This window comes from Crinia signifera, chromosome 2 (assembly GCF_055691185.1).
Source record: "Crinia signifera chromosome 2, ASM5569118v1, whole genome shotgun sequence".
Taxonomy (NCBI): domain Eukaryota; kingdom Metazoa; phylum Chordata; class Amphibia; order Anura; family Myobatrachidae; genus Crinia; species Crinia signifera.
The window spans coordinates 386,830,667-386,858,491 of record NC_139218.1 but is presented as its reverse complement, the minus strand read 5'-3'; the positions used below and the strand labels follow the sequence as shown (position 1 = coordinate 386,858,491).

Below are 27,825 nucleotides of genomic sequence, written 5' to 3'. Positions count from 1 at the left end.
CTCCACTCATGCAGTCTCCCTAGCGGGAATGACTCTGCTGTCCTGGTCGGTTACTATGTATTTCATCAGGATGAGCACCAAATGTAAGATGCACAGACTGCAGGAGTAACGAGATCCATGGGAGGGTACGTATTTTTGCAGGAAAAATCTGGCTTCTGTGTGAAAAGGGTCGACACGGGAAATACCCGGGTTTTTGCTCCTGTGTGAAAGGGGGTCAGCCCCTTGCTGCCTAGTTGTACCCGAGTTTTTGTATCCGGGAAATACCTGGGTTTTGGGGATTTTTCTGTCTGAAAGGGGTATAATTGTCAACATAGACTCAAAAAGTGTGAAAAACTCAAGTTGAACTTTTGACTGTATACCAAAAGTGGTCAATCTATTGTCTACCTAATAATCCACACCTGGCATACAGGTGATGTCCAACGGCAATGGTTTCAGCAGCCAATGGCGGAGGTCCTGTCCCCTCCACTGTGACCCTGTCAACTGAACATGTCCTCAACCATCGATGGCAAAACCATTGGTTTTTCACCAGGTCACTGACCATTACTGTCATCATTAACTGCCAATCTTTAAATAGCAGAGAGCTAAAGTAAAGGATTTTGGATTACAGGATAGTATTTTATATGGTGTATCAGCCAATACTGATAATACTCATATACATAGAATATAAATAACATAGAGCATACAGGTCTCAGTCCATGTCATTATTAGAGGATGATTAACGATATAAACGCAGTTTATAATAGATATAAAATACATGTGACTATAATTCTGCACTGGGAGGCTCTTCCGCTGGGATATGTAGTTCCACCACAGTGGGAGAGAACAGAGGCTGTGACGTTGAGTCCCTCACACAGGCCATGGCAGGAGAATAAGTCCTCCGAACAGACGCCGCTCTGGCCACCTTATGTGAAACGTCTATGGTTGGCCACTTCCGGTCCTTGCTTTGGCAGAGGTCTGGTCATAGAGCGAGCAGGCGCGGGTAGAGCGGCGCCGCGGTGTATGCTGGGACGTGTGTGTGACTCCTCCAGGCCGCGCACAGCAGTGTGGAGCCGCCGCGGCCTGTCTGTCTCACGCCCGGTGCTCGGTGTCCCCCGCCCGCCCCGGGTGAGGAGGCCGCTGGGGTCACCCCGGTGAAAGGCAAAAATGCCGAATTTTTGCGCAGCCCCGAACTGCACAAGGAAGAGCACGCAGTCTGACCTGGCCTTCTTCAGGTTCCCACGGGACCCGAGCCGGTGAGCGGGGGTTCACTGGTACTGGGTCTGGCTTTCTACCCCTGTGTGGGGCGCTGGAGCTTGGGTTCCGCTGCGTTGTGGTGGTGCTGGAGTTTTGGCACTGGAGCTCCGCCGTGGTGTGTGTGTGTGTGGGGTGCGGGAGCTCCGCCGCGGTGTGTGTGGGGCGCGGGAGCTCCGCCGCGGTGTGTGTGGGGCGCGGGAGCTCCGCCGCGGTGTGTGTGGGGCGCGGGAGCTCCGCCGCGGTGTGTGTGGGGCGCGGGAGCTCCGCCGCGGTGTGTGTGGGGCGCGGGAGCTCCGCCGCGGTGTGTGTGGGGCGCGGGAGCTCCGCCGCGGTGTGTGTGGGGTGCGGGAGCTCCGCCGCGGTGTGTGTGGGGCGCTGGAGCTTGGGTTCCACTGCGTTGTGGTGGTGCTGGAGTTTTGGCACTGGAGCTCCGCCGCGGTGTGTGTGGGGCGCGGGAGCTCCGCCGCGGTGTGTGTGGGGCGCGGGAGCTCCGCCGCGGTGTGTGTGGGGCGCGGGAGCTCCGCCGCGGTGTGTGTGGGGCGCCGGAGCTAGGCCGCGATGCGTGTGGGGCGCGGGAGCTCCTCCGCGGTGCGTGTGGGGGGCGCGGGAGCTCCTCCGCGGTGCATGTGGGGGGCGCGGGAGCTCCTCCGCGGTGCATGTGGGGGGCGCGGGAGCTCCGCCGCGGTGCGTGGGGGGGGCGCGGGAGCTCCGCCGCGGTGCGTGGGGGGGGGCGCGGGAGCTCCGCCGCGGTGCGTGGGGGGGGGGGGGCGCGGGAGCTCCGCCGCGGTGCGTGGGGGGGGGCGCGGGAGCTTGGGTTCCGCTGCGGGAGCTCTGCCGCGGTGCGTGCGTGGGGGGGGGGGCGCGGGAGCTCTGCCGCGGTGCGTGTGAGGGGTGCGGGAGCTCCGCCGCGGTGCGTGTGGTGAAGCTGGGGTCCTGTCCCCAGTGTGCAGGGTCAGGTGTTGGGGGTGAGGTTCCTTCACTAAGGGGGCACTGGGACTGCATTTCCACCGTTGTGTGTTGTTGCACTGGAGCTGCGGTCCCGCTGCTGTGTGTGGGGTTTCATCACTATGTGTGGGGTGCTGCGGTTCTGTCATTGTGTGACTGCGCTGGAAATGGGGTTCTGCCTCTGTGTGGTGGCGCCATTGCAGCTCAAGTTCTGCAGCTGTGTGTGGCACTGGAGCTGGTGTTTCGCCACTGCCGTTATCTCGTGTTGAAGGTTCTGCCGCTGTCCGTGGTGCTGTGGACCTGCTGCTGTCAAGGGCGCATGAGGGCTGGGGGTCCACTATTGTCTGGGGCATGTGAGGGCTCTGCTTCCTCCACTGGCTGTCCATTGCTGCTTCAAGTGCTCAAACTAAGGAGCATTTGCTTGCCCTGGGTGCTTGTGGTAAGGGATCAGCAGCTTCTGCCATTGGCCTGGATTATTAGGTTCAGATACTGAAGCTGGGGTTCTGTTATTGCATGCTCTAAATTGCCTGTGAACTAGTGACCTGATGGGCACAATTAGCTTTCAGCTAAAGGGCCAGATTCTCTAAGCTTCAAAAGTGATAAAATGGAAAGTGATGAAAAGCCAGCCAATCAGCTCCTGCCTGACATTTTTCAAACACAGTCTGTGACATGGCAGGCAGGAGCTGATTGGCTGGCTGTTTATCACTCTCCAGTTTATCACTTTTGAAGCTTAGAGAATCTGGCCCAAATACTTTAGCTTTGTATGTAATAAAGTAACGAGCTGGATATTCGGTTCAGGAGTAGATCAGCAAAACATCCTGTAGTGTTCATTCTAGCATGGAAAGCCGTCCTTCACGGGGAAAATCACTGACATGGGCGAAAAATGGTCAGGGTGTATGCACTGAGCCATTTTCTGTCCATCGATTTCCCCCACCCATCATTGTTGTCCATACATGCTGGGCAAAAACGCCCAAGTGTGTATAGACCTTAAAAGTCGGAATCAAGGAATGTTTTCGCCCTATATGTCGTTTTCTGGATACACTGTCTATGTTATAACAAGTATTTTGGCGTTATAGGTGTATAGAGGGATCCTAGCCACAGCAAAATTAGACTTAAGTCACCAACACCACTTTACTAGAAGGTTCGCCCTAGTCAACATTAAGCTTCTGTTCCTTAGTGCTGGATTCTACTTACTCCTCTTTCCCATCTCACCGTAGGTGTCAGAAGTGGGTTGAGAACTGTCGAAGGTCTGATTTGGAGGACAAAACGCCTGACCAGCTCAACAAGCACTACAGATTATGTGCCCAGCACTTTGAAGATTCCATGATTTGTAGAAGTGTAAGTACCAGGAGATATTCACACGTTTTAATAACATAGATTTGGAAGCTGGAAAAATAACTAGTTTGAGAATATATAACTTTACTATGTTACATCTCCGCGTAGGACCACCACAAGCTTCCAGGACCCAGCAGATTAAGTAAATGGCGCATGTTAGTTACCTCTGGACCTCTGCAGCAAATTGATTGTTATGAGCAGTGTTATATATTATTTATTACCAGTTATTTATATAGCGCACACATATTCTGCAGAACTGTACAGAGAATATTTGAACATTCACATCCATCTATGCCCCGGTAGAGCTTAAAATCTAGTCCCCGGAGGAAACCCACGCAAGCATGGGGAGAATATACATGTTGGGAATCGAACCCATGACCTCAGTGCTGTGAGGCAGTAGTGCTAACCATTACACTGTCCGTGCTGGCTGGGATAAGATGAATGTCAGACACGGTGATCCGCTGTCGGTTCCGCCACTTCCAGGTCTCTTCTATGGTACCTGATTTCATTAGAGACCCTAGCAGTGCTGAGGGTGGTACATTAATAATCCAAAATTCTTAGGCTTTGATATGATTTATTTGAAATATTCTTATAAAACCAATGTTAAACTAAACAGAATTTAAAACATGCATAAGTACTTTTCAGAGAAACACACAAAAAGTTAAGCATTCTTATTGAATTTTGAATGTGGCACACGGTTTTGAATTGAAGTAAACCTGAAGATTAAACCATTAAATGTTTCTCTGTGTATTGCCTTTTTAATGTGATGATGGTGTTTACTCCTTAAGATTATGAGTGATCACTTTGTTTTTTTCCTGACCTGTGGGAATGTTGGGTGAGAAGCTTGATGCTATGCAGATTTAGCACCTTTTATCTGTTTCCACTCCCTAGATCTTTGGTGTGTGTGTGAGTTTCATATTTATTTATTTAAGATGTGGCCCAGAGTTGTGGCTCCGCCCATCCTGTCTACCACACAAACATTTGCCGGTTCACAGAGCAGAGCGTGCAACACTGCAAATATTCTCTCAAGGCGGTGCTCATCTATATCCATTGTGGCAGGAGTGGCTGCTATCTGGGGGTGTAATAATGTAGTAGTAGTAGTAGTAGTACGTTTATTTATAAGGCGCCACAAAGTGTCCGCAGCGCCGTACATAGCAAAAAAAAAAAAAAAAAAAAAAAATTACAAGGTAACGTACAGGGTGTGTAGAAAGATACAGTATAAATAGGGGTATAGCTGGTAGAACTAAAATCAGCATCAGTTCAGAAGTAGGTGTCAAAATAGTCAAGGAGACCGAAGATGAAGTAGAGGAAGGGAAGAACAGGACAGGAGCACAGGTGAGGTAATGAGGTAGGGTGAGTACGTGAGGAAGGAGGGCCCTGCTCATAAGAGTTAACATACTAAAAATAGGTGGGTGGACGAACGAAATACAATAGGATAAGTAGGAACGGAGGGGAACGGAGGCAGGATAGGAGGATCAAAAGAGGTTAGGAGGAGGGATAGGCTAGTCGAAAAAAGTGGGTTTTGAGGGAGCGCTTGAAGGAGGTAAGGGAATCAGATAGCCTGATGGGTGGCGGGAGGTTGTTCCAGTGCAGGGGGGCAGCGCGAGAGAAATCTTGGACACGGGAGTGGGAGGAGGTGATTAGGTGAGAGGTCAGTCGGCGGTCAGCGATGGAGCGAAGAGGACGGGAGGGAGTGTGGATAGAGATCAGTGAAGAGAGGTAGGGAGCTGTGGAGGAGGAGAGAGCCTTGTAGGTGGTGGTGAGGAGTTTAAAGAGAACTCGGAAAGGAATGGGGAGCCAGTGAAGAGATAAACAGAGGGGGGAGGCGGAGGTAGAGCGGCGGGAGAGGAAGATGAGCCTAGCAGCAGCGTTAAGAATGGATTGGAGAGGTGCGAGGCGGGTGAGAGGTAGCCCAGAGAGAAGGATGTTGCAGTAGTCAAGGCGGGAGATGACAAGAGAGTGAATGAGAATTTTGGTCGCGTCAGTGGAGAGGAATGGTCTGATGCGTGAGATGTTGCGTAGGTGAAAGCGGCAAGACTGTGAGAGAGCACGAATGTGGGGGGTGAAAGAGAGGGAGGAGTCAATGATGACACCGAGGCAGCGCGTTTGGTCGGTGGACGTGATCTCGGTTTCACCAATGCTGATGGAGATAGTGGGAGAAGAGGGGATGTTCGGGGGATGGAAGATTAGAAGTTCAGTTTTAGCCATGTTTAGTTTCAGGAAGCGTTGGGTCATCCAGGCTGAGATGGCCGTGAGGCATTCGGAGACCTTGGACAGGAGTGATGGGGATAAGTCGGGGGAGGAGAGATAGATTAGGGTATCATCAGCATAAAGGTGGTAATGAAAACCATAGGAGCTGATGAGGGTGCCCAGAGAGGTGGTGTAGAGGGAGGTGTTGTCTGGGGTGTTTCCTGGCTCCACTGGTGTAATGATGTAGTAATCTCGCATGTTTTGGTGTTGGATCCACCTACATTTGACCACTTTTAGTTCCCAATCTGCCTTTGAACACAGCACTGTGGAAGAGTTTCCTAATGAGTTTCTAAACTTTTGTGCTAACTATTCCTGAAGCGTTCTGATCTCTATATAGGGCTCTTGGAAGTGGCACAGGATTTCTCTGCTCACACACAGCTGAATGAATCATTTATTTATGATCATCAGGTTTTTGGGGTTTGGATTTGGGGTTAATAATATATTTGGACTTCCATTTGTCAGTTGTTTTAGTTGATTTGTTTACAGGTTCTTATATAGCGCAGCATATTTTGTTGCGCATTAGAATAGAAAACCGTGATTAAACAAACTGGGTAGTAACAAACCAACATACAGGTAGGAGGGCCCTGCTCGCAAGCTTACAATCTATAGGAATAATAGGAGGGATACATAAGGATAGAATTCCATAGCATGGCAGGGTACTTGTGTATTATCACGCCCATCGCATCGCATACCACTAAATAGGGTATGCGATTTCCGTGTGAAAAAGCCTGAATGTGAATTAAATATCGCATCGCATGCCAGCAAATGGCATGCGATGCGATGGCATGCGATTTTTAATTGTACAAGCACCCTGATGGGTGCATACAATGTTAAATGCTCCCCCATTATCAACGCGACCCCCACTATAAACACCAACCTGAAGTGTGGCGATCGGCGGCGGTACGTGTCCTCCGACCTTTTCATAACCCCACTATCCACGTCGGCGTGGAGTTGATTTTAGTTAGTGTGACGAGCGCAGCGAGGCAAGCGGATGCAGAAGACATGTAAATTAATTTGCGTCCCCTCGTGGGGCTCGCTGCACTTGCCACACTATCTAAAATCAACTCCACGCCGACGTGGATAGTGGTGGTATGAAAAGGTCGGAGGACGCGTGCTGTAGCTTGCCACGCTTCGGGTTGGCGTTGACAATGGGGGTGCATTTAACATTGTAAGCACCCATCAGGGTGCTTGTACAATTAAAAATAGCATTGTGCTGCAGTACCATCAACATCGTGGGCGCCGTGATAATACACAAGTACCCATGGCAGTCCCATCAGATTACAAGACAGTCCTGATAGGATGCAATTAGAGGCACAAGGTACTATTTTACATGTGTTCCTGCGAAGTATCTTTTATTTTTTTTTTGCTGAGGATGGTATTTGGGGAATAAGGTCAAACGGTCGACATTGAGTTTCTCACGTTTTTTTTTCTGAGCAGACAGGCGGTATTACATGCCTTACCATCCACTAGGGCGCGGTTGGAGAACAAAACAGCGAGCCATATGATGGGACGCGGTACACTTAGACGGTGTCAGTGTCGACAATCGGGACAACAAAATGTGAAAAAATCATGTCCACCTTCCCATTGTCGACCTAATGCTTGTGTTGACCTTAGCCTCTCTACCCAATGCACGTTGACCTAAATTGGATCAAACCAATGACCCATACCCTGGGTTGGTTCCCTTTCCTATTATAGCGTGTTGTTAGTAATCGGCAGCGTGCGGTGTGTTTTTTATTATTTGATTTTTATTTCCAGAGTCCATACAGGACTGTACTCCGGGAGAATGCCATCCCAACAATATTCGACCTGACGAGTCACCTGGGCAACCCCGGCAGACGCAGGAAGAGGATAAAAGAGCTGGTAGGTGTTCTGTGAGTTGTCCATAACAGGACTGAGATCTGGGAGGGAGGGAGAGATGTGGATCTCATATCCTCGCTAACGGTAATTAGATACTATGTCTCCTGAAGCAGGAGTTGGGGCTGTCTACTCTTGGCTTCGGACAGCTACGAGTAACATTCACAGAGATCTACCGCTATGTAAATGCTTAACCCTTTGAGTACCAAGTGTATTTGTCAAAATAAGTGTGAAAATTGCTCAGCAAACATTTGTATTCATCATAAGGACCTTTATACTGTATAGGAAATGTCATCTTTTCTTTACACATTTTTTTTAATTTGCCTTTATATAACAAATTTGAGCAACGCCGGGATGTTAAGCAGATATTTTACACCTCTTACAGATGCTGGCACTCAAAGGGTTAAGAAGCTTCCCATTTCTAAGTAGATCTTTTATAGCGAGGCTTTTCATGAAGGAGGCATATTTCCTACGCACATCAGACTTCCTGCTGGTGAGCGCTGAGCAACTGGATACATGTTTAATTTGGGCAGAGTCATGTTGGGTGGAGCTGTGGTTCTGTGCTTGGGCAGATTGGGCCATCAGTTACCCCATAGCTTCAGCTGGTAGATGGCCGCCCGTACACGTGATCATCCTGCGTGCCTTACCAACACACTCTTCAGTCTGGTGGCTCTGGTCCTCCATACTGTGCTCTCCTGAGTAGCTGTTGATGGTTCCTCACTGGTGTGTTCACGGATATGGGTGACCGTGTCAGAGCTTCTGTCCCATCCCTGTTCTATGGAAGCACGCAGCCCCTGGTTCACAAGGCTGTGTAACCCAGACTTCCCCCTGATCACTGACCGCGTTATGGGAACTTCAGCACATACATATATCTGTTGTCATAGGAAGCCTTAATGCTCTAGTGTCGGACCCTCTAATTAACACCATTTCCAGTCATTAACGGGTAATAAGAGCCACTTTAATATTTGATTTTATTTCTGTTACATTTTTTTACTCTACCACTTTTTACTCTACTCAAGTGAAGTTACATATATATATATAAATATAAATTTATATATATATATATATATATATATATATATATATATATATAAATAAAAAAAACATTAATCCAGGTTTGGTCATGTATAGGAGCCCATTTATCAATCCAGTCAATCGTTAAAAGCCGGTCAAAAACAGCTTCTGCAATGTACTTGGCTTTGACCGTTTTTAACCCAGAAGCACTCCATACCACCCCCAGTCCCCATCTGCCCTCCCCTCCAATCTCTGTCTTTACAGCTCCATATTACGCAAGTTTGAAACAGATCAGTGTCTGCAAAAATTGCTTTCACTTTCACAAATGAGTAATTTAATTTGTTGAGTGGCCTCTAGTGGTCACTGGCGGTACTTCACCACATAGACGTGAAGAGTAGTTCTACAACTATATCTCTCTATATTTATATTGTGTTGCTTAAGTAAGAATGGGAAAAGATGATCCCAATAAGTTTGCTCAGAGGCAGCGTTCACCACCGTAAGCAGGGTGTTAGTCGCTTGGCCATCATGGGAGGAGTATTGTGACCTGTACAGTAGTCATTGTCGTCTTTTGTGAAGGAGTAACACATGTATTTTATGATGCACAATGGTACAGCACTTAAATGCTTTTGAGAACACCGTTCTAATACACAATCGATGATAAAGCGTTTGTGGAATGAATATAGAACCGCGTTTATGCGTCAGCGGTGTGATACGTCTGATTCTCTTTGTGTCTGGGTGACTGCATCTGGTCTCTGGTAATAAACTGATTGCGCAGTGACATTGCAGCTTGGCCAGACGTATGGCAATCGCCTCCTGTAACACATCCCAGCATTGCAGGTGACCTGTCTTTCCTTTTACCTCTGTCCAATCATCTCATCTCCCTTCCTGTGTTCTTTTATCCAGAGTGAAGATGAAATAAGGACCCTAAAAGAAAATAAACGTAAGTCCTTTTTATCTATAGAATAACGTATGGCCTAAATGAAATTCCTATTGAAATCCTGAAACACTGGGGGCGATTCAGAGCTGATCGCAGGCTGGGCGATAATTGGTAGACTGCGTATGCACGCGGATCATAGTACGCATGCGTGAGGCCATTGACAATAAGCCTACGTTTCGGGGTGGTTACTGACCGTTTTCTGGGAGAGTGTTGACGGAATAAGTAGGCATGCCCAGCTGATTTCAGATAAGTCATATGACATCCGCTCCGGCCCGATCAGCCAGGATTCTATTGCAGCCACCGAGATTGTCCTGGGCTATGCACAGACTGGGAAAATCTTTTCATGGTGAGTTCTTCAGCTTTTCACAGGCTTACACGAGTCAGAATTTCACTCTGGCTGGGTGGCGAATATCTGATTGCAATGCTCTGCAATTAACAGCCCAGCGATCAGGTTTGAATAACCCCTATTGTTACTATGTCAGAATTGTTTCCCTCGGTGATGTTAGAAAGAATTTGTTCCATCTTTGTTTACTAATCATTTAAAAAAAATGATAATGGATTCCATACATTGAATAAAAGTCATTCATTTCTGTGTTAGTGAGGTGAGCTCTGAGGAATGTTCCCATAGCAACAGATCGAAAAAGCTTATTGGCTTTATGCAAAGTTAAAGAGAAACTTACTTCATCTTTTTTCTGTTATCCAATATGTTCTTGGTGACCAAAACAGGAGAACCAGTAAGCAGTGATGAGGGGTTTGTCTTCTATAAGGGGGTATTTTTGCAAGAAAAATTATCGCATTTTTTTGTGTGTGTGTGTGTGTGTGTGTATGAAAAAAATTTGCCTTTTTCATGCGCAAAAACATAGAATCTTGGCTAAGTTCCCAGACCAATGTGTTTTCCCATAACCCCTGATAACTGTCAGCATTGCGGACAAGCATAGCCCCACGAGAGTCAACTAGTCTTGGGAAATGACTGCAGCTAACTGAATATCTGCCCAAGTCGGACATTGTGAGCTGACCCTGAAGATCCCCCGTTAATATGTGACCGTGGGCTCTCCCGTCTCTTGAGCCGTTTGTCACTTGGGGATACCGTACCTTGCTTTGCTGCGATTTGAGCTTTGCTTTGTCCGGCACAAGAACACTGCGGTCTATAAAGTGGCGGCAAATGCTGGAGTGGACGCAGTTTATGGTGACATCGGCGTCAGACAAAGCTTGGTGACTGCATTGTAGATGTCTGCACAGAATACCTCCATGTTTGTCTGACTATGGTAAACTAGCATCTGTGTATTCAGACCTTTACAACATCTGTTCAATGAATAAAGCCTTCCAGGGCTAGTACCATGACCCGGCCAATGTGCACACACTCTACACTTGTTACTGGCAGTAAGCTTTCAGAGATAGGGTGACTTGTAACCAGGGCGATATCAGACTACGTTACTGTGGGAGCCCCAATTGGATTGGTTCGGGATGTTTATGATAGTGCTCTTTCCGACACACGCGTGGTGATTTTCCAGGTCGCTTAGAAATGAAGCTCAAATTGCTCCATGTGTACACCCAATAGTGACGGGACCGCACTTCGCTATTGCCGGCTTAGATCTTGTGTGCAGGCACAATCTAGTTACATTGCTTAGCAGAGTTGTTTCTTTTTTTGGCTTAGCACCTATTTCTATGTAAGGGCAATCTAGACACTGGGAAGTAGTTCAAGGGAAATGGCCTACCCTACATCGCTCAGCTCACTTCTGAACGTGTGTACACCCACTTATATCCCGTTCACATCGCACTTATTTCCCAGGCGGTTGCCGGGTTGTTGCCTGATCGACCCGGGTTGTGATGCGGTGTGAAAGCACCAAACCTAATAACCTGGGTCAACCACCCTGGCAATTTGACACAAGTTATGACAAGGGTTAAACCCGGGTCACCCTGTGTATAAAGGGAAACCAAGGTTTATTGTTAACGTGTCAGACCTGGGATCAAGATATCTGGTCCGACCCGTTAATGTGATGTGAAAGAGGTGTTACTGCCTAAATTTAATAGAAATGAAGAAAAACTACAAAAAATTACTTCAGTAGAGCAATGATTCCTGAATCCGGTCCTCGGAGCACTCTCATGATTAATTGTTAGGGTGACCCAAAGATTGGAGGGTGCCAGATAGGGTCCCCGCAGTCATTTACCCGACGTCGGGATCCCGACTGTTAAAACACCGACAGACGGGTTCCCGACGGCCACCGACTATTCTCCCTCATGGGACCCCCATGAGGGAGAATAGAATAGGTGGCGAGCGCAGCGAGGGGCTTTGTTGTGCTCTCCATGCTGTCTGAGTCCTGCCAGTCGGGATCCCGACGTCAGGCTAATGACTGTTGGGATCCCGACTGGAACCCTGTACCACACCCAAGATTGGACACTGCCCCGGACTACTGAAAGTACTTATTATCTTTTTGACTCCACTGCCCACTGCCCACCTCCCATAACATAGCCCCTTACATTTATAAGTAATCGGGGATATCACTGATATGATACAGTTGCTCCAACGTTGGTTCAGCCTTTTAAAATGACCAATGTCGTTGTGTGAAACGTCCGATACAAGCTAAGGGCATTTCGGCCGGTTACACTGTAGTCTGTATAGTTGATCTCAGTGTCTTCATACACTATTGTTGCAGTTGCGTCAAACATCCCTTCTCTACACACTAGATCTTAAGCGACTTTGCATCCAGCATCTCTTTCGTGTGCGAAAGTGCTTCTTAATTGCAATGTGATGGGAAAAACCACTTCATGAGACTGCGCTGATTAAGTAGATGTACTACACTTATAAACCTGTCTGAGACGGAGTCTGACTGTTTATGCCGCGGCTAATGATTCATGCTCAGTTTTGGTTGTGCTTCATACACTGATTCAGACTCTGTTGCTTTGGGCTATTTCACATGCTCCAGCTGATGCCGAAAACTGCGCTCGTCCAAAAGCCGTGCCGTACACAGAAGTTTACAATGGACGGGATGGCCACAGCCCGGAAGCCGTTCTTTCCAGTGGTGACATCCAGCGGCCGGGCAGTAACTGTCCCGTGTGAAAGGACACAATGCTGTCCATTGTTAACTACGATGTATGGCACGGCTTTTGGCCGTGCTGAGTTTCACTGCCTGGCGTTAGACGGAGCGTGTGAAATGGGTGTTTTTTTTTTGTTTTTGTTTTTTTTTTAAACATCATTTTTTATTGGAATTTATATAACAAATGTGAGCGACGCCGGCGTTTTTAGCCGATATTTTGCATATCTCAGAGATGTTGGAACTCAAAGGGTTAATGCACACACTTGTGCCAAAAATGCACTCTGCTCATCTGCGCCAGGCTTCTATATTAAACATTGGCAGAAACATCAAGTGCTACCTTTTGGTTAATATTTACAATCATAAGGTGAAAATTGGTAATAAAGTCCATCAAGTACCCATACGTTAAACCGTAGACTGTTACTTGGTAGATACTTGGACTGATCTGCCGGCCAAACTAATGATTGCGAAGGTTTATGCACAAACGATACTTTCCAATCATCCGCTCACTCTGTGGCCACTGGTTGCATTTGCATATGCCCGCCCATTTGTGACATCATATTTAACGGATTCTGTGGCCGATATCCTGGCACGTCTCCTGTACACACACACATATATATGTACAGATCTATCCATCAGTAAAAAAGGCAGCTGAACAGCCAACAATTGTTAATAGACATCCCTCTATTGCGCTCGCTGCATTTTGGTGGTGATAACCCCAAATACAACCTTGTATAAGCCCTGCGCGCCAAACGCATACTAAAGAAAAAAATGAAAAAAGATGCGTATTTGACGCGCTGGCAAATATTTCCTGTACAGGAACGGAAATGGTATTTGGAATACGTCCCAGTTTCGGCACGGCTTCAAAATCATTCCTTGATATTGAGCTTCTGATAGCGCTTGTCCGCCTCCACCCCGAGCTATACGATCCTCGCAACGCCTCGTATAACGACGCCGACCGGAGGCTGAAGCTGTGGAATCGGATCTCCTCTGACATTTTCAAGGACTGGAACCGCCTAAACCCGCAGCAGAGATATACAAAAGGTTGGTAACTTTATTTATAAGTCTTACATCCAGAAACAATAGGCTGTCTGTAATCACTGGGCATAATTACAGAAGGCCAGTAATACTTGTTATAACTCTCTGCAATACGGTAATCCAATAATGTGGCTTATGAATGTGAAGCTGCCCGTTCTGGATTTCTATTTTAGAAATGTACCCTTTTATCCTTTCAAACTGTTGCACCCTGCCTTTGTGGTAGCAGCTGGATCCCCTTTACAGAGAGGACCTTTCCCAGGATGCACCGGGTCTATGTCTACCTGGAGGAGGAGTATAGAAGTGTGGTGAGCTAAGCGAGCCGTGCCATGGTCCACTCCAGCTGATCTAAAAGAAAATAACCTACGCCACCTTAAAATTCTAGACGAAATAGAAAACGCTGCAAGGGCATGTAACCACTTCCGCCCTCACCTCACGGCACATCCTGGTCCTTTCCACGAAGGGGAAGTAGTCACAACCCTGCCGTTTACAGGGATGGCTGCTTGGTGGTAGTCATTCTAGCACCCTGCAGCTTTCAAAGCTGTTGCAGTTCCTCTTCGCTGTCTGGGGTGTCACTCTGCTATGGTACTTTTGCACCGTGTGGTCTTATTTCAGCACTGATCTGCAGAACAGACCTGTATTGAAGCACCAAAGCAGAGAGTGACACCTCAGGCAGGGAAGAGGAACTGCACGGGTTTTGAAAGATGCAAAGTGCTAGGATGAGTGCTACACATAATGATTCAGAACAAACTCTGTCCTCAGGATCCCATACAGGTCATGTTTTCCAGATAATCTGTGGATTTTTTTTTTTTTAAACGTGACTGTTTGTGATACACTGTGCAGTTGCCATGTGACCTGGAAAACATTTCCTTAATGCCCTTGTAGTTTATGAAGAGCTTTTCTGTGCTTCGTCATTTCTGTACGGTTATGTTCGTTCTATATCTTAAGGCAAACTTTCCTACATTCGTTCTTTCCAGAGAGGAGAAGCAGGCTGGGGCCGTGCTAATGGCTTCACTAGGCTCCACCCCCGCATGAGTGCACATCTGTATAGAGGCGGGGTTACAATGACACAATTGGCATACAAACGCATCATTAGACACTGTCCCCTCCGCCGAGACCCAGACTCGCACTTTATCGCTCCATTCTGTCCATTTCACTAGGAAGCAGACGGATGTATGAGAGACATAACAATTTATATAAGCAGTAAGATATTCTTGATTCAGTTTTTGCTGCCTGTGTAATATTTAGTATTTATGTTTATTTTTTAGTACAAGAGGTGCAAACCCAGTGGCAGTCTCTTCGGGAGACTTTCCGAAGGGATCTCCTTACCGAGATGAAGCGCGGTGGTCCCCCTGTTCCTCCGAAGCCTCTTGCCTCTCACTTTAAGGATTTATTATTTCTTAAACCTGTGATGATGGCGATGTACGCGTAAGTTTAGGCACAAGTCAGAAAGCGTTGATGCTCCAGTTCTGAACATGTTCCCGAATAACCCTCTATTTGTATCCTAGGACTGAGAGGAGGCCCGAGCCTCCTTCTGTATCCGGGATGAATACTGAGCAGTCGGAAGTAACAGAAGATGATTTAGATATCGTTTACGTCAAGGAAGAGCCTTCTCCGCACTCTTCTTCCGCCGATCAAGAGACGGCATCTCAAACCGCCACCCGCTTTGCAGACGGGCCACAGCATCCTCCGGCGGAACACAGCTGGAATATGACGAGACAGATGGACAGTTTAGCGGACCAGCACCAAAAGGAAGATCCCCACATGGACTTTGCCAGAAGCCTTGTTCCTTATTTGGCCCAGGTCCCCGACAGCCATCAAGCAACCCTTAGAATGGCTCTGACCAATGTCATATTTTGTTACATAGAGAACACTCAAGGACATATCCCTACAGCCAGTCCTCAGCTGCTACAGTATATCTCACCAAACGTTTATCCTCCACCCTATCAGCCAATGAGAAATCCATTCTCAAATGTACCTTTATAATGAATCTTAATACTTTCCTCAGTGTACCTGCTGGCGGTGTATGCTGGTTCTATTCGTTCTACAGAATCTGGTGTCTTGTAGATTGATGTACAATACAGTATATCCTCACTGTTTCAGGAGAATGCCGGAACTTACAATAACGATCCTTCACGAGGATTGTAATTGGTGTAATTGTCGCACCACCAAGTGTTTTGTTATTTATACTCGTTTGTGTTTTAGATTCCTGTGTATATTCCTTAAGTTACACATTTGTGTCCATTTAGACAACCTATCAGTATGTTTTTGGGAGGAGAGATCGCACCATCTGGATGACGTAAGCACAGTGAGAACATACAAACTCCAGCCATACAGGCCGTTGGTCAAGACTGGGGCGGCGCGAGGCAGCGATGATGACCACTGTGCCATATTCTGTTTATTTAGAATGTTATTTCACGTCATTTCCCAGTAATAAAACAAAAATTATCTTTATTCAACTGATCACATACAGTACTGTATACAGGTTTGTTTTATGCTTGTCATGTGTGGATTCATTTTTATTCCTCATACCAAATATCTATTAAAAAGTTGGCCTTGGTACATAGTGACATACAACTAAATCCGTATCTGCAACTGCAGCATTTTGGAAAATGGATTTTTTCGAATGTTGAAATTTTTTATTCTTCCTAACTTACCTGGTCCCCTAGTGGTGCCCCAATGGTTGCCCGCCCGCTCCCCCCCCCCCCCCCTGACATTCACAGTGTTCCACTGCGACCCTCGGGGATCCTCTTCATCGGCATCTCCGGTCCTGAGATGCCACTAGGGAGGATCCCGGAGGTTTCCGTGGACATCGGGGGTCGAGGTAAGTATAAAAAAAAAGGGGGGCTATATATTTTGTTTTTATTTGTACTTAATAATTTTATTGTACATCATGGTTTACATATCCAACTGCTGATCCTGGCTGCACTGTAAGGCCAGTTATAAGGGGATAAATAACCAAATCGGATTAATACAGACAAATATTTATTTATTAAGTTTCTTATATAGTGCAGCAGATTCCGTTGCGCTTTACAATTGTAGACAGTGATGGAATAAACTGGGCAACAACAGACAGACTTGGAGGTAGGAGGGCCCTGCTGCAAGCTTACAATCTATATAGGGACATAGGAGGGAAACACAAGGACAGGCACCAATAATAGCATAGCAGTCCCACCAAGTTGCAAGTCCAGAAGGGACTTATGCCTCAGAGGGTTATGCGTGTAGAACTTAAATATGATAGGCTTGCCTGAAGAGGTGAGTTTTCAGGGAATGCTTGGAAGTCTGGAGGCTAGCAGAGAGTCTTATTGTGCGTGGAAGGGAATTCCATAGGGTGGGAGCAGCCCGATGAAAGTCCTGTAATAGTGAATGGGAGCTAGTGATCCGTGCAGAAGAGAGACGCAGATCTTGTGTAGAGCGTAGTGGTCGAGATGGGAGATATTTTGTGATAAGTGCAGAGATATAAGCTGGTGCAGTATGGTTAATAGCTTTATATGCAAGTAGAAGTGTTTTATATTGAATACGGTAAGATACAGGCAACCAATGGAGGGACTGGCAGAGCGGAACAGCAGACGATGAGCGTCTTACTAGGAAGATCAGCCTAGCAGCAGACATTGTAGAAATGCTCTTCTATTACAGAATTCTACTGCAGTGAGAGAGGGGGTGGGTGGGTCATTGTCCATTGTCTACCCACTCTGTTAATTCTGTCTGTCACAGTAATCTAGGTGGGCTATGGAAAGGATTTTCATGGCTACCATGGTGGGGAAGGGCCTGATTCTGGACATATTGCAGAGGTGGAATTGGCAGGGGTTATGTGTGGCGGGTGAAGCAGATGGCAGAGTCTGGTTTACACCCAAACATTTGGAGGGAGGAGAATGAGACATTGAGGGTGAAGGAAAGACCATAAGATCAGTTTTAGGAAGCATTGTACCACTCGGATGAGATTCCTGACATTCAGGATGTGATGCAGGAGAGGACAGGAGTCGGGAGGTGATGTGACACGAGAGAGCACAGGCAACAGATAGACGGGAGAGGACAGGCACTAGGCGTAGGTGACATGGGAGCTGACAGTCTGGAGAGGACAGGCAACAGTCAGAAGGTGACACGGTAGAATACAGACTCATTACTTCCCAAAGCACCTGTACAACAGGACAGATGACCCTATAGTATGGGAAGAATTTGTAGGCTCCCCATTCCCAGAAATACCCATGTAAAGGAATGAAAGGATGTTTGTGTCAGTAGTTGCTGACTAGGCGACAATGAACAGTTGCTCCAGCCTGTGTTGACCACATAACAGGACTTTGGTCATTAAGCTCCTATAGGAATGTAGTATAAAAAAACGAGAATAGCCAGATTGTCAGCACGGGCATTAAGCAGTATGTTGACAGATTTTGCATTTTTTTAGTTTAACACTAGAAATAACAGAAAAAATGTGCTGTCGACTGGAAACCTTTTTCTTATCGACACGCAATCATTGTAACTGAACAGTATCATAACCATTTATTACATTGGTTTGACTCTACCGCGATCCAAGTGTAAGAACGCATGCACTCCCAATCCGATCTGCTCAGATGAATCCATCCGCTCCCATTGCAGAATGGCTTTCTGAGGTCCGTTAATGTGAGTGGAGGAGAAGTAGCCGTGTATTTACTAAAAGATTTGAATCCACTTCCATCTATTTCAGATCAGTTAAAATTTATCTTCATTCATTTTGGGCTTCCAGAGCTAAAAAAAACATTTACTTACATGATTTTTTTAATTGTTAGTAAATGTGTTTAGCCCCAGAAGCCCAAAATAGTTTGAAGGTCAATTTTGATCTATATGGAAATCGATTAAAATCAACCTTATAGTAAATATACCCCTAAATATCTCCCATTGTGTGTCAGAGACCAGACAAAACAATTAATCAATCTAAGTAATAAGCAGCGATGGTCGAAGTTATTTTGCCCAATTCAACAGAGGCAATTTTTTTGTTATGAGTAGAATAATTGGTACTCTTTACCTAGCACGGCGCCCGCGATTACAATCGCGGGCGTCGGGGGTAAAAAATCGCGGGCATCGCGGGTAAATCAAAAACGGGTGCGACTCGATGCCCGCGATTTTCCCATAGGGATCAATGTTAAAAGTCAGATTGGTCGCGATTTTAGCGTTAATTGGCTCAATGCCCGCGATTTTTACATAGGAAACAATGTTAAATGGGCCACAGAGCCCTAATAGTCCCCCTGAAGTGTGAAATGGCCCCCACAATTTTTAACGCCACCCCACGATCAACGTGAACCCGAAGCGTGGCGAGCGCAGCGAGCCCGCGTCCTCCGACCTTTTCATACCCCCACTATCCACGTCGGCGTGGAGTTGAGAATAGAATAGTGTGGCGAGCGCAGCGAGCCACCGAGCCCGAAGCGTGGCGAGCGCACGCGGATACCTTCACAGTTATACGCGTCCCCTCACGGGCTTCACAGGTGTCCGTGGCGACGCGGACACCTGTGAAGCCCGCGAGGGGACGCGTTTACCTGTGAAGGTATCCGCGTCCCCTCGCGGGGCTCGCTGCGCTCGCCACGCTTCGGGCTCGGTGGCTCGCTGCGCTCGCCACACTATTCTATTCTCAACTCCACGCCGACGTGGATAGTGGGGGTATGAAAAGGTCGGAGGACGCGTACCGCCGCCCCTCGCGGGCTCGCTGCGCTCGCCACGCTTCGGGTTCACGTTGATCGTGGGGTGGCGTTAAAAATTGTGGGGGCCATTTCACACTTCAGGGGGACTATTAGGGCTCTGTGGCCCATTTAACATTGATTCCTATGTAAAAATCGCGACCAATCTGACTTTTAACACTAAAATCGCGACCAATCTGATTTTTAACATTGGTCCCTATGGGAAATCGCGGCCATCGCGGGCATCGCATCGCACCCGTTTTTTAGTGCATGCGATGGTCGCGATGGGCGCCGTGCTAGGTAAAGAGTACCGAATAATTTGCATAGAGTAATGTATTTTAAGCTTTCGCCTTGTTCTAGTAATGCTGCCTACGCTCCACATTCTAGGTGCTGTCTACATTTCCAGTCGTATATTTATTTTTTAAATGATTTTTTTAATGGTGTCATATTTCTATTGTTCTGTTTGCCTCCACACTGATATATATCTTCTGTTTTTTTTTTTCTGTTTGTGTCTTTTAGTGGATGCTGCTGGGGCTAAGAACGAGAACCACCAGAATAACAACAATGACATGGAAATACAGATTGTGGAGATAGAACAGTCAGAGGAGGCCATAGTGTTAACGGCAGAAGAAAGAGAAAACAAGGACTACCTGAAAACGTTGTTCGAGGTTGTGCTCTTCATGGGCAAGCAGAATATACTAGTGGATGGTCGCAATTGTGAAGTCCCCGACGAGGTTTTCGTGCCGGACAATTTTCAAGCTCTTCTCGAGTACCGTATAAATTCGGGGGACGACGTTCTGAGAAAACGATTCGAGATCTTCGCCGTGAACCAGGAATACTGCACCCGGTCCCAGCAGGAGCAGATGTTGGAAGTGTGCGAGAGTGTCATCAGAGAAGATGTCCTGCACGATATACGCAACTCCCAGTTCTTCTCTGTAATTGCCGAAGATGCCGTGGACTTGGGAGGACAGGATCACCAGCCCGTGTTTATCAGGCATTTAGATGTCGCCAACAACCTCCGAGAAGAGTTCATTGGGTTTCTACCGTGTGACCCAGATGCGGAAATCTTGGCTGTGAACTTTCTCTCTACTGTGACGGAGAAATGGCGCTTGAATATGGAATACTGCCGAGGGCAGTCCTTCGTCGCTTCAAATAGTCTCTCTTCCAAAATGAAGATCGTGACCTCGCGGTTGCTCCAAAAATACCCTCAAGCAACTTTCACTCTCTGTTCATCCTGTGCCTTGAATATATGGCTAGCAAACTCCACGCCAGTCACGGGCGTGTCCGTGGTATTGGGCATCCTAGAAGATATTTATTTATTTTTTAAAAACTGTCCCAACTTGCAGAAAGAGCTGGAAAGTACAATTGACAGTCTCTTCCTGGACAACGCAGAGAAGGGCACCGAGCTTAAGGAAACCATGCGAACGGAGTGGATAAGGAGACATGACACATTTGAAATCATCGTGGCTCTTCTCGAGTCATTTGTCCTCTGCTTTGACAAAGTAGCATGTGACAACTTGTTTCTATGGAGCACCAGTATAACCAGTCATGCATTTATACTGTCAAGTGCCTTGACTGATTTTGACTTTGTCGTTACTATTGTAATATTGAAAAACGCCCTTTCGTTTACACGAGCTTTCGGAAAGAACTTGCAAGGGCAAACGTCTGACGTTTTCTCTGCGGCCAACAGCTTGACGGCGGTGTTGCACACTTTGAATGAGGTCATGGAGAACATTGAAGTTTACCACGAGTTCTGGTTTGAGGAGGCTACTAACCTGGCAGCCAAGCTAGACATCCCGGTGAAGCTCCCAGGTAGGTTCCGTAGAATGCAGCATGCCAATTTGCAGCCGGACCTCACGGCGGAAAACTTCTACAAAGAAGCGCTTAGCATACCGACTATCCAGCACGTCATTCAAGGGCTGAAGGACATCTTTTCAGAGCAACATCTGAAAGCACTCAAATGCTTGTCCCTTGTTCCCTCTGTGATGGGCCAGCTCAAATTCAGCACTAGCGAGGAACACAATACGGATCTTTACAAATGCGACCTCCCCAACCCAGACACTCTCTCCGCAGAGCTGCACTGTTGGCGCGTCAAGTGGAAACACAGAGGTAAAGACGTTGAGCTACCATCCAACATCTACGAGTCCCTCCACCTCCCCGATATTAAGTTCTTCCCAAACGTTCACGCCCTACTGAAGGTTTTGTGCATTCTACCCGTCATCAAAGTTGAAAATGAGAAATTTGAAATGGGTAGGAGGCGTTTAAAGCACTACTTAGATAACACGCCGGCAGAACAGCGGTCACGACAGCTGGCGTTCTTGAACGTAAATTATGACACCAAACACGATTTGGATCTAATGGTGGAAACCTATATGAAAATGGTGGCGAATAATGTTAAACACGAACCAACGTCGCCCCATACGGAAATTGCTGAAGATGTTTGAAAGCGATGTAACCCCTTTTCCGTCCTTTTGGCTCCCCCCCCCCCACCCCCCCGGCCGTCATGGACTTGGCTGCTGTGTTATTGTTTTGGTCCTGACGCTTTGCCTTAAATGACTGTATCACAAATTACAAATTAATATGCAGAAATGTGGGTTATTACCGTGTAAAAGCTACTGTTTGCCACAGTAATTTTTTTATTTTTTAAAGTATATGGCGTCAAGGTGACATTTGTAATTGGAAGTAGGTAATTGGTCGGAGAAGGTTGTGTTGAATACATGAAGACCTATAAATATATTCACAATGATATTTAATGGTTTTTATGGATAAATCTAAATATTTCAAATCTATACCATGAAATGTTGTACAAAGGTTTTTTAGTTTGTTTTTTCCCCCCCCCCGCTAATTGGAGCTTGTTACGTAGAAATGCTTAGATCCCCTATGAAATTGATTTAGTTTAGTTACTATGAATTTAAATATGTTTTATCTGAAAATTGGATTGATTTCGTTGAGCTTAAAAACAACAAAAGATGTACAAATTTCCTGTTTGTATTTTTATACTGAAATTTCCATTTTTGTTTTGTAAAAATGTAAGAAACATATTAAACTTTCTTTGTAGAAAGTGATGTAAGAAAAAAAAAGTGATCACCAATGATTTTAACTGTATTGTTATAGCGGAAGAAGGACATTTTTCTGTGATGCCATTGTTTGAACAGGGCACATTATATACCAAACAAAAGGTTTTGGCCTGTCTAGTTTAAGGAAAATTGTAACCATTGTAATTGGTCGTTCTGTTTCGGAGTTATGTGACCCAAGTATTTACCTGCTCTTTACTGTGCAACACCATTGTGCTCTGGAGAATATGACAGTTGGAGAAGTCTTCCTGTGCACCTGCTGGGAGGTCTGAAAAATGTGACCGTTATTTGCAGCCACATGAAATTTGTTCCCTGCTTAGTGGGTAGAACCGGACACATCAGCTAGTGAGTTGCAATCTGAATTGAACTTGTGGGTTCTGTGTGTGTCAAAGTCATAGGCAATAGCTCAACCAGCCTAATGATGCCTGCCTACATATTTAGGGGCCTATTTACTAAGCCTTGGAGATTTTTATAAAGTAACAGCTGATTAGTTGCGGTCATGTTTGGAAAAATGACAGGAACTGATTGGTACTTTATCTCTCCAAGTCTTAGTACATAGACCCCTTAGTTCAAACAACAGAAAGTGTTCTTTCTATGTTAATAGCTATTTATTTTAGATTCATATTAGTCAAATTGTAGCCACACCCCTTACCCATTCACTAAGGTGTTTTACCGGTGATCTGCGTGCAATTTCCTTAAGTCTTCCTATTTAATGTCCTTTATGCAGTAGCTGAACTAACTGCACTTGCTCAGAACCAAATCAAAGCCCCAAATCACCATGCGTTCTGATAATAGTCACCGGGCAGAGTTATTAAAGCGTGGAGAGTGAAAAACTACCAGCCAATCAGCTCCTAACATGCATTATAAGTCTAGCCCGGCGATGTCAACGTGCGGGACAGTGCATCGCCATCACCTGGGGTGCCTACATACGGAGCAATCCGTGTTAGTCAGATCACTTAGAAATAGGGCTACAATCTCCCTGTGTGTATGCCGCATGAGAGAGTGAGAAAGATCACTCAATCAGCTTCTGTCATTAATCAAACCCTGCCTGCAAGGTGACAGTTAGGAGATGATCGGTACTTTCTGCCTCCACTTTATCTCTCTTCGACCTTTGATAAATTCCCCCCTAAAAGATTAGGCTGGTTAAAGCCTTCAGAAAGTCTCCTGCACTTATGGGACATGTCAGTGACTTGTCCACCTTCTGCAGAATATGATGGATACAAGCGCCTTGCGCTCGACTGTAAATCCTCCATATCATTACAGGCTTATTCTCCACACAGATACGCATTCAAATGTAAAATATATTTATAACTGTTGGCTTTGGCCACTGGGGGTTTCAATGCGGCATTGATGTAATGCCTGATTAACGTGACCGGGTTATAGTGACATATGTGACTCAAATACAATTTAAACTAATTTCTGTTCCACCAGGGGACACTGCAGTCTTCTTACATGGGGGGAGAGAATGGTGATCGAAGTTGGCACTTCAAAAATTCCTTCAGTGTGGCAGGCACCTCCCCCTCTACCCCATAGCCAGCAGCTCCATTTCTCACAGATTATCTTCCACCTCTAAAAGCCCCCATACACTGGGCCAATTTGTCCTAATGACAAGTCAGACCAATTTGCCCTTGAGAGCCCCCCAACAGCTCCCCGGGAGGCTCACATGCGATTTGGCACTTGATGTGCCATTTTTACATGCAATAAATCACAAGCGATGTATTGCATGTCATCCTAGGGAGCTGCTGCGGGGGTGGGCAGCAGGGTCCGGCCAGCTGGTGGGAGTGGGCAGCTGGTAGTGGCGGGCAGCGGGGTCCGGCCAGCTGGTAGTGACGGGCAGCAGGGTCCAGCCAGCTGGTAGTGGCGGGCAGCAGGGTCCGGCCAGCTGGTAGTGGCCAGCTGGTAGTGGCGCGCAGCAGGGTCCGGCCAGCTGGTAGTGGCGGGCAGCAGGGTCCGGTCAGCTGGTGGGAGTGGGCAGCTGGTAGTGGCGCGTAGCAGGGTCCGGCCAGCTGGTGGGAGTGGGCAGCTGGTAGTGGCGGGTAGCAGGGTCCGGCCAGCTGGTGGGAGTGGGCAGCTGGTAGTGGCGGGTAGCAGGGTCCGGCCAGCTGGTGGGAGTGGGCAGCTGGTAGTGGCGGGCAGCGGGGTCCGGCCAGCTGGTAGTGGCAAGCAGCAGGGTCCGGCCAGCTGGTGGGAGTGGGCAGCTGGTAGTGGCGGGCAGCGTGGTCCGGCCAGCTGGTAGTGGCGGGCGGCTGGGTGCTCATAGCAGCATTCTCTCAGCCAATCAACATCTGGCATCAAATATTCAGACGGACCCCGCTGCCAACCACTACCAGCTGGCCGCCCCCTGCTGCTGGGTTCCGACGGCATGTCACACACAGCTGATTTCACGGCCTGATCCATCGGAATGGTCCGAAATCGAACCAAATCGACTCAGTGTATTGGGGCCTTAAGACACCTTCTCTGCCGTTACTTACCTCTGACACCTAGACCTGAGTTAGTCCTGATAGCTGATCTGTAAAGCTGCAGATGACTACAAGTAGATAACTGCCACCCAGACAGAGTGAAAATGGCCCCGTGGAAATTTGCGAGTGAATTGTGAATAGATCACTATTCTCTATCCTACCAGCAAATCTATACACAATTCACTCACCACTAAATGGTTTTCCCAATCTGTGCAAATGTTAGTAACTCTGACCCTCCCACAACCCTGCAGCAGACACAATGTTACGCATCCTCCCTTAAAATGCCTGGGTACACCTGTGGTTTTTTTTCTGACATTCCCAGAAATAGTCCGGTTACCACCTCTAAACACCGGCCTCCTGTCCATCAAATTGTGAGGGATTGCGACGACAACCTGTACGCTATTTCTGTCACTATTTTGATTCACACATAGGTGCAACTATCCGCATCCCTGCCCAGTTCGATAATCAAACCGATTACGAATCCACACAATAGCGATCAGCCTTGAATCACCCCCTTAGAGACTCCATTTTTAAGACTCCCTTCTGTTACCTATCAATCTCCCACTAAATCCGTTGAGCAGTGGTTCCAACCTTTTGCATTGTACTGCTTTAAGTTTCTTTTTTAAACCCTCTGAGTGCCAACAGCTCTGTGAGAGATGTGCAAATATCTGCTAAAAATCCCAGCATCGCTCACATTTGTTATATAAATTAAAATACAAATTGTGTAAAAAAAAAAAAAAAGTTATAAAAAAAAAATATATTTCCTATATCAGGTAAACATTACAGGTCATTATGACGAATAAATCTGTATGCTTGGCAATTTTTACACCTATTGACAAATTCACTCAAAGGTTTAACAATTACAGATTGAGCCATCCTCATGTAGGATGGCTCGATCCTTGAATAGGATTGAGCCAGAGCTGTTAAACTTAATCCTATACTAAACCCCTACTGTATTGTTCCATGTATTGTATTGTATTGTAGTTGAGAACAATAGACCGTGGTGAGACATGGCTCACCATGGCCATCCAAAGATGGCTAGCTGAAGAAGGTTCCATCTGTATGAAGACCATAGGAATTGGTCCCTATTGTCTGTTTTTGCAACACTACTGTGCAAGCAACCAGTTCGTAACCCTTTCAACCATTCATTTTATTAGTCCTGTTTTTAATAAACAAAGAAAGCTGCCATTCAACAGTAATTGAATAAAAATACATTGGCCAGTATTCAATGCTCCCGATTCACCGTTTTTGTTTTTTCGGCGAATCGGCCTGTTCTCACTCCTTGCGGTGAATTTGTTTCACTGAAAATATGATTCACCCTATTCAATGTTCACTGTGCGCCGAAAGCGACCAGTGAATGCCGGCCAGTTCTCCGTTTCATGCTCGCTGCAATTCGCTGGTGTATTTCAATGGGGTTTTCACTGGGATTCGCCGAGAGTGTATTCAATGCTAGGATGGCAAATTGCTTTCTCCCAGATTTTTGCCATGATTCACCATTTTGCAATCAACATTTTTTTAAGGTGAACTGGAAAGTGATCTTTTAAAATAATCAGATTTTTTTTTCTCTGTTAAGGGGCATGCTATTTCTATTCATGTGCTTGAAGCACATTAATATATATTACATTTTTATTTAATTTTTTTTAACATTTTTTTTTTTAAACTTTCACCAACAGGGGGCCAGAAGCCACTCATTAGATATTCATATATTCACTTCAATCTGGTCCCGGCTTGTTATGTGCGGGACCAGAGGAGTGGCTCCCTACCCCTGTCCCGTGCTAGCATTCCCGGGGGGCAGCCTCTGCTGCCTGTGCCCTGGGAGCCCTCCCCCACAAATTCTGGGGCAGGCAGGGAGGTTTATATCTTCCTGCCTGCCCACCGTCTCCCTGGCTCCCTGCGGAATTCGCCGCAGGGGTTAAAATTCGCCAGCAGGGGCAGCGAGCCCCTGCTGCATTGAATAGGGTGAAAGGGAGGGCTGTCAGCCAATGCTGCAGCCCTCCTGAACCCTGCGAATGTGCAGTGAATCCTAAACAGGATTCGCTGCACATGGAGAATAAAAACATTGAATACACCCCATTATTTAAAGGTGCCCTCACACAGATAGATATTGGATCCAATCTGATATCTATCCAATTTCCTTTGAAATCCAGAATACCCCTGATCATGGCCATACACACAGTATGACTGGGTAAACGATCAGAGGATTTAGTCAATTGTTTAGTGTGGCCATGATCAGGGGCGTTTGGGGTCTGCCGCTCTGCCCCCCTCCACACCTCAGCCACTTGCAGTTAGAGAGAGAGAGGCTGGTGGTGGGCAGGATATTTAAAATTAATAGGGCAGCCGCTGATTGGTAAGTTTTTAAATGATTGGTCATTCCAATTGGTCGGAAACTGCCATATTGTTTAAAAAATAAAAATCCCTGCAAGAGTGGGTGGTGCAGCAGAGATGCGTTGGACCAATGAGCGTAGATTATTAGATAGACAGTGTCTAGATCCGAAGTCAATAGGTAGACCTGAAATAGGTCGCCAGGGTTAAAAGGTCAACATAGGAAAGGTTGACCGGGTCAAAATATCGACATGGAAAAGGTAGCCACATGAAATAGTCAACATGTTTTTTGACATTTTTGGGGTTAGTGCGTTGTGTATCCTTGCATGGTTCTCTTCGCTCGACGTGCTTTGGGATTGGACTATATTCTCCCTCTGTCAGCATAGATGGTGAAGTAAACAAACTGGTTTTAAAACAAAAAAAAATCATGAAAAACTGTGTCCTAATTGCTCTGAGGTATGGGTCATTGGGTTGACCCATATTGGGTCGACAAAGGCTAGGTTGACATGAGTTTTTGACTTTTTTTATTCCGATTGTTGACATGGACATGCTCGCCATGCTTTGGGCACACATTTATTTACCCACCATGCCGTAGTGGATGGCAGGGAATGAAATATCGCCTGTCGGCTAAAAAAAAATTGGAAAAACTCATGTCGACCTTTTGACTGTTGACATAGCTATTGTCAACCT

At 46.6% G+C, this 27,825-nt stretch overlaps 2 protein-coding genes across 2 annotated transcripts; both read left to right on the top strand.

Annotated features, from left to right (window-relative positions):
* Nucleotides 1–906: 906 nt before the first annotated feature.
* THAP12 (THAP domain containing 12) lies at nucleotides 907–22,323 on the top strand. The gene is made up of 5 exons (XM_083170257.1): nucleotides 907–1,232; nucleotides 3,396–3,516; nucleotides 7,519–7,623; nucleotides 9,535–9,571; nucleotides 19,800–22,323. Exons 1-5 carry the CDS (start codon nucleotides 1,144–1,146, stop codon nucleotides 21,722–21,724), a joined length of 2,277 nt encoding a protein of 758 aa, XP_083026383.1. The 5' UTR covers nucleotides 907–1,143; the 3' UTR covers nucleotides 21,725–22,323.
* Nucleotides 13,675–16,089, top strand: LOC146058183 (uncharacterized). Its single transcript, XM_083170258.1, has 3 exons — nucleotides 13,675–13,943; nucleotides 14,904–15,063; nucleotides 15,144–16,089. Exons 2-3 carry the CDS (start codon nucleotides 14,969–14,971, stop codon nucleotides 15,619–15,621), a joined length of 573 nt encoding a protein of 190 aa, XP_083026384.1. The 5' UTR covers nucleotides 13,675–13,943; nucleotides 14,904–14,968; the 3' UTR covers nucleotides 15,622–16,089.
* Nucleotides 22,324–27,825: the final 5,502 nt, after the last annotated feature.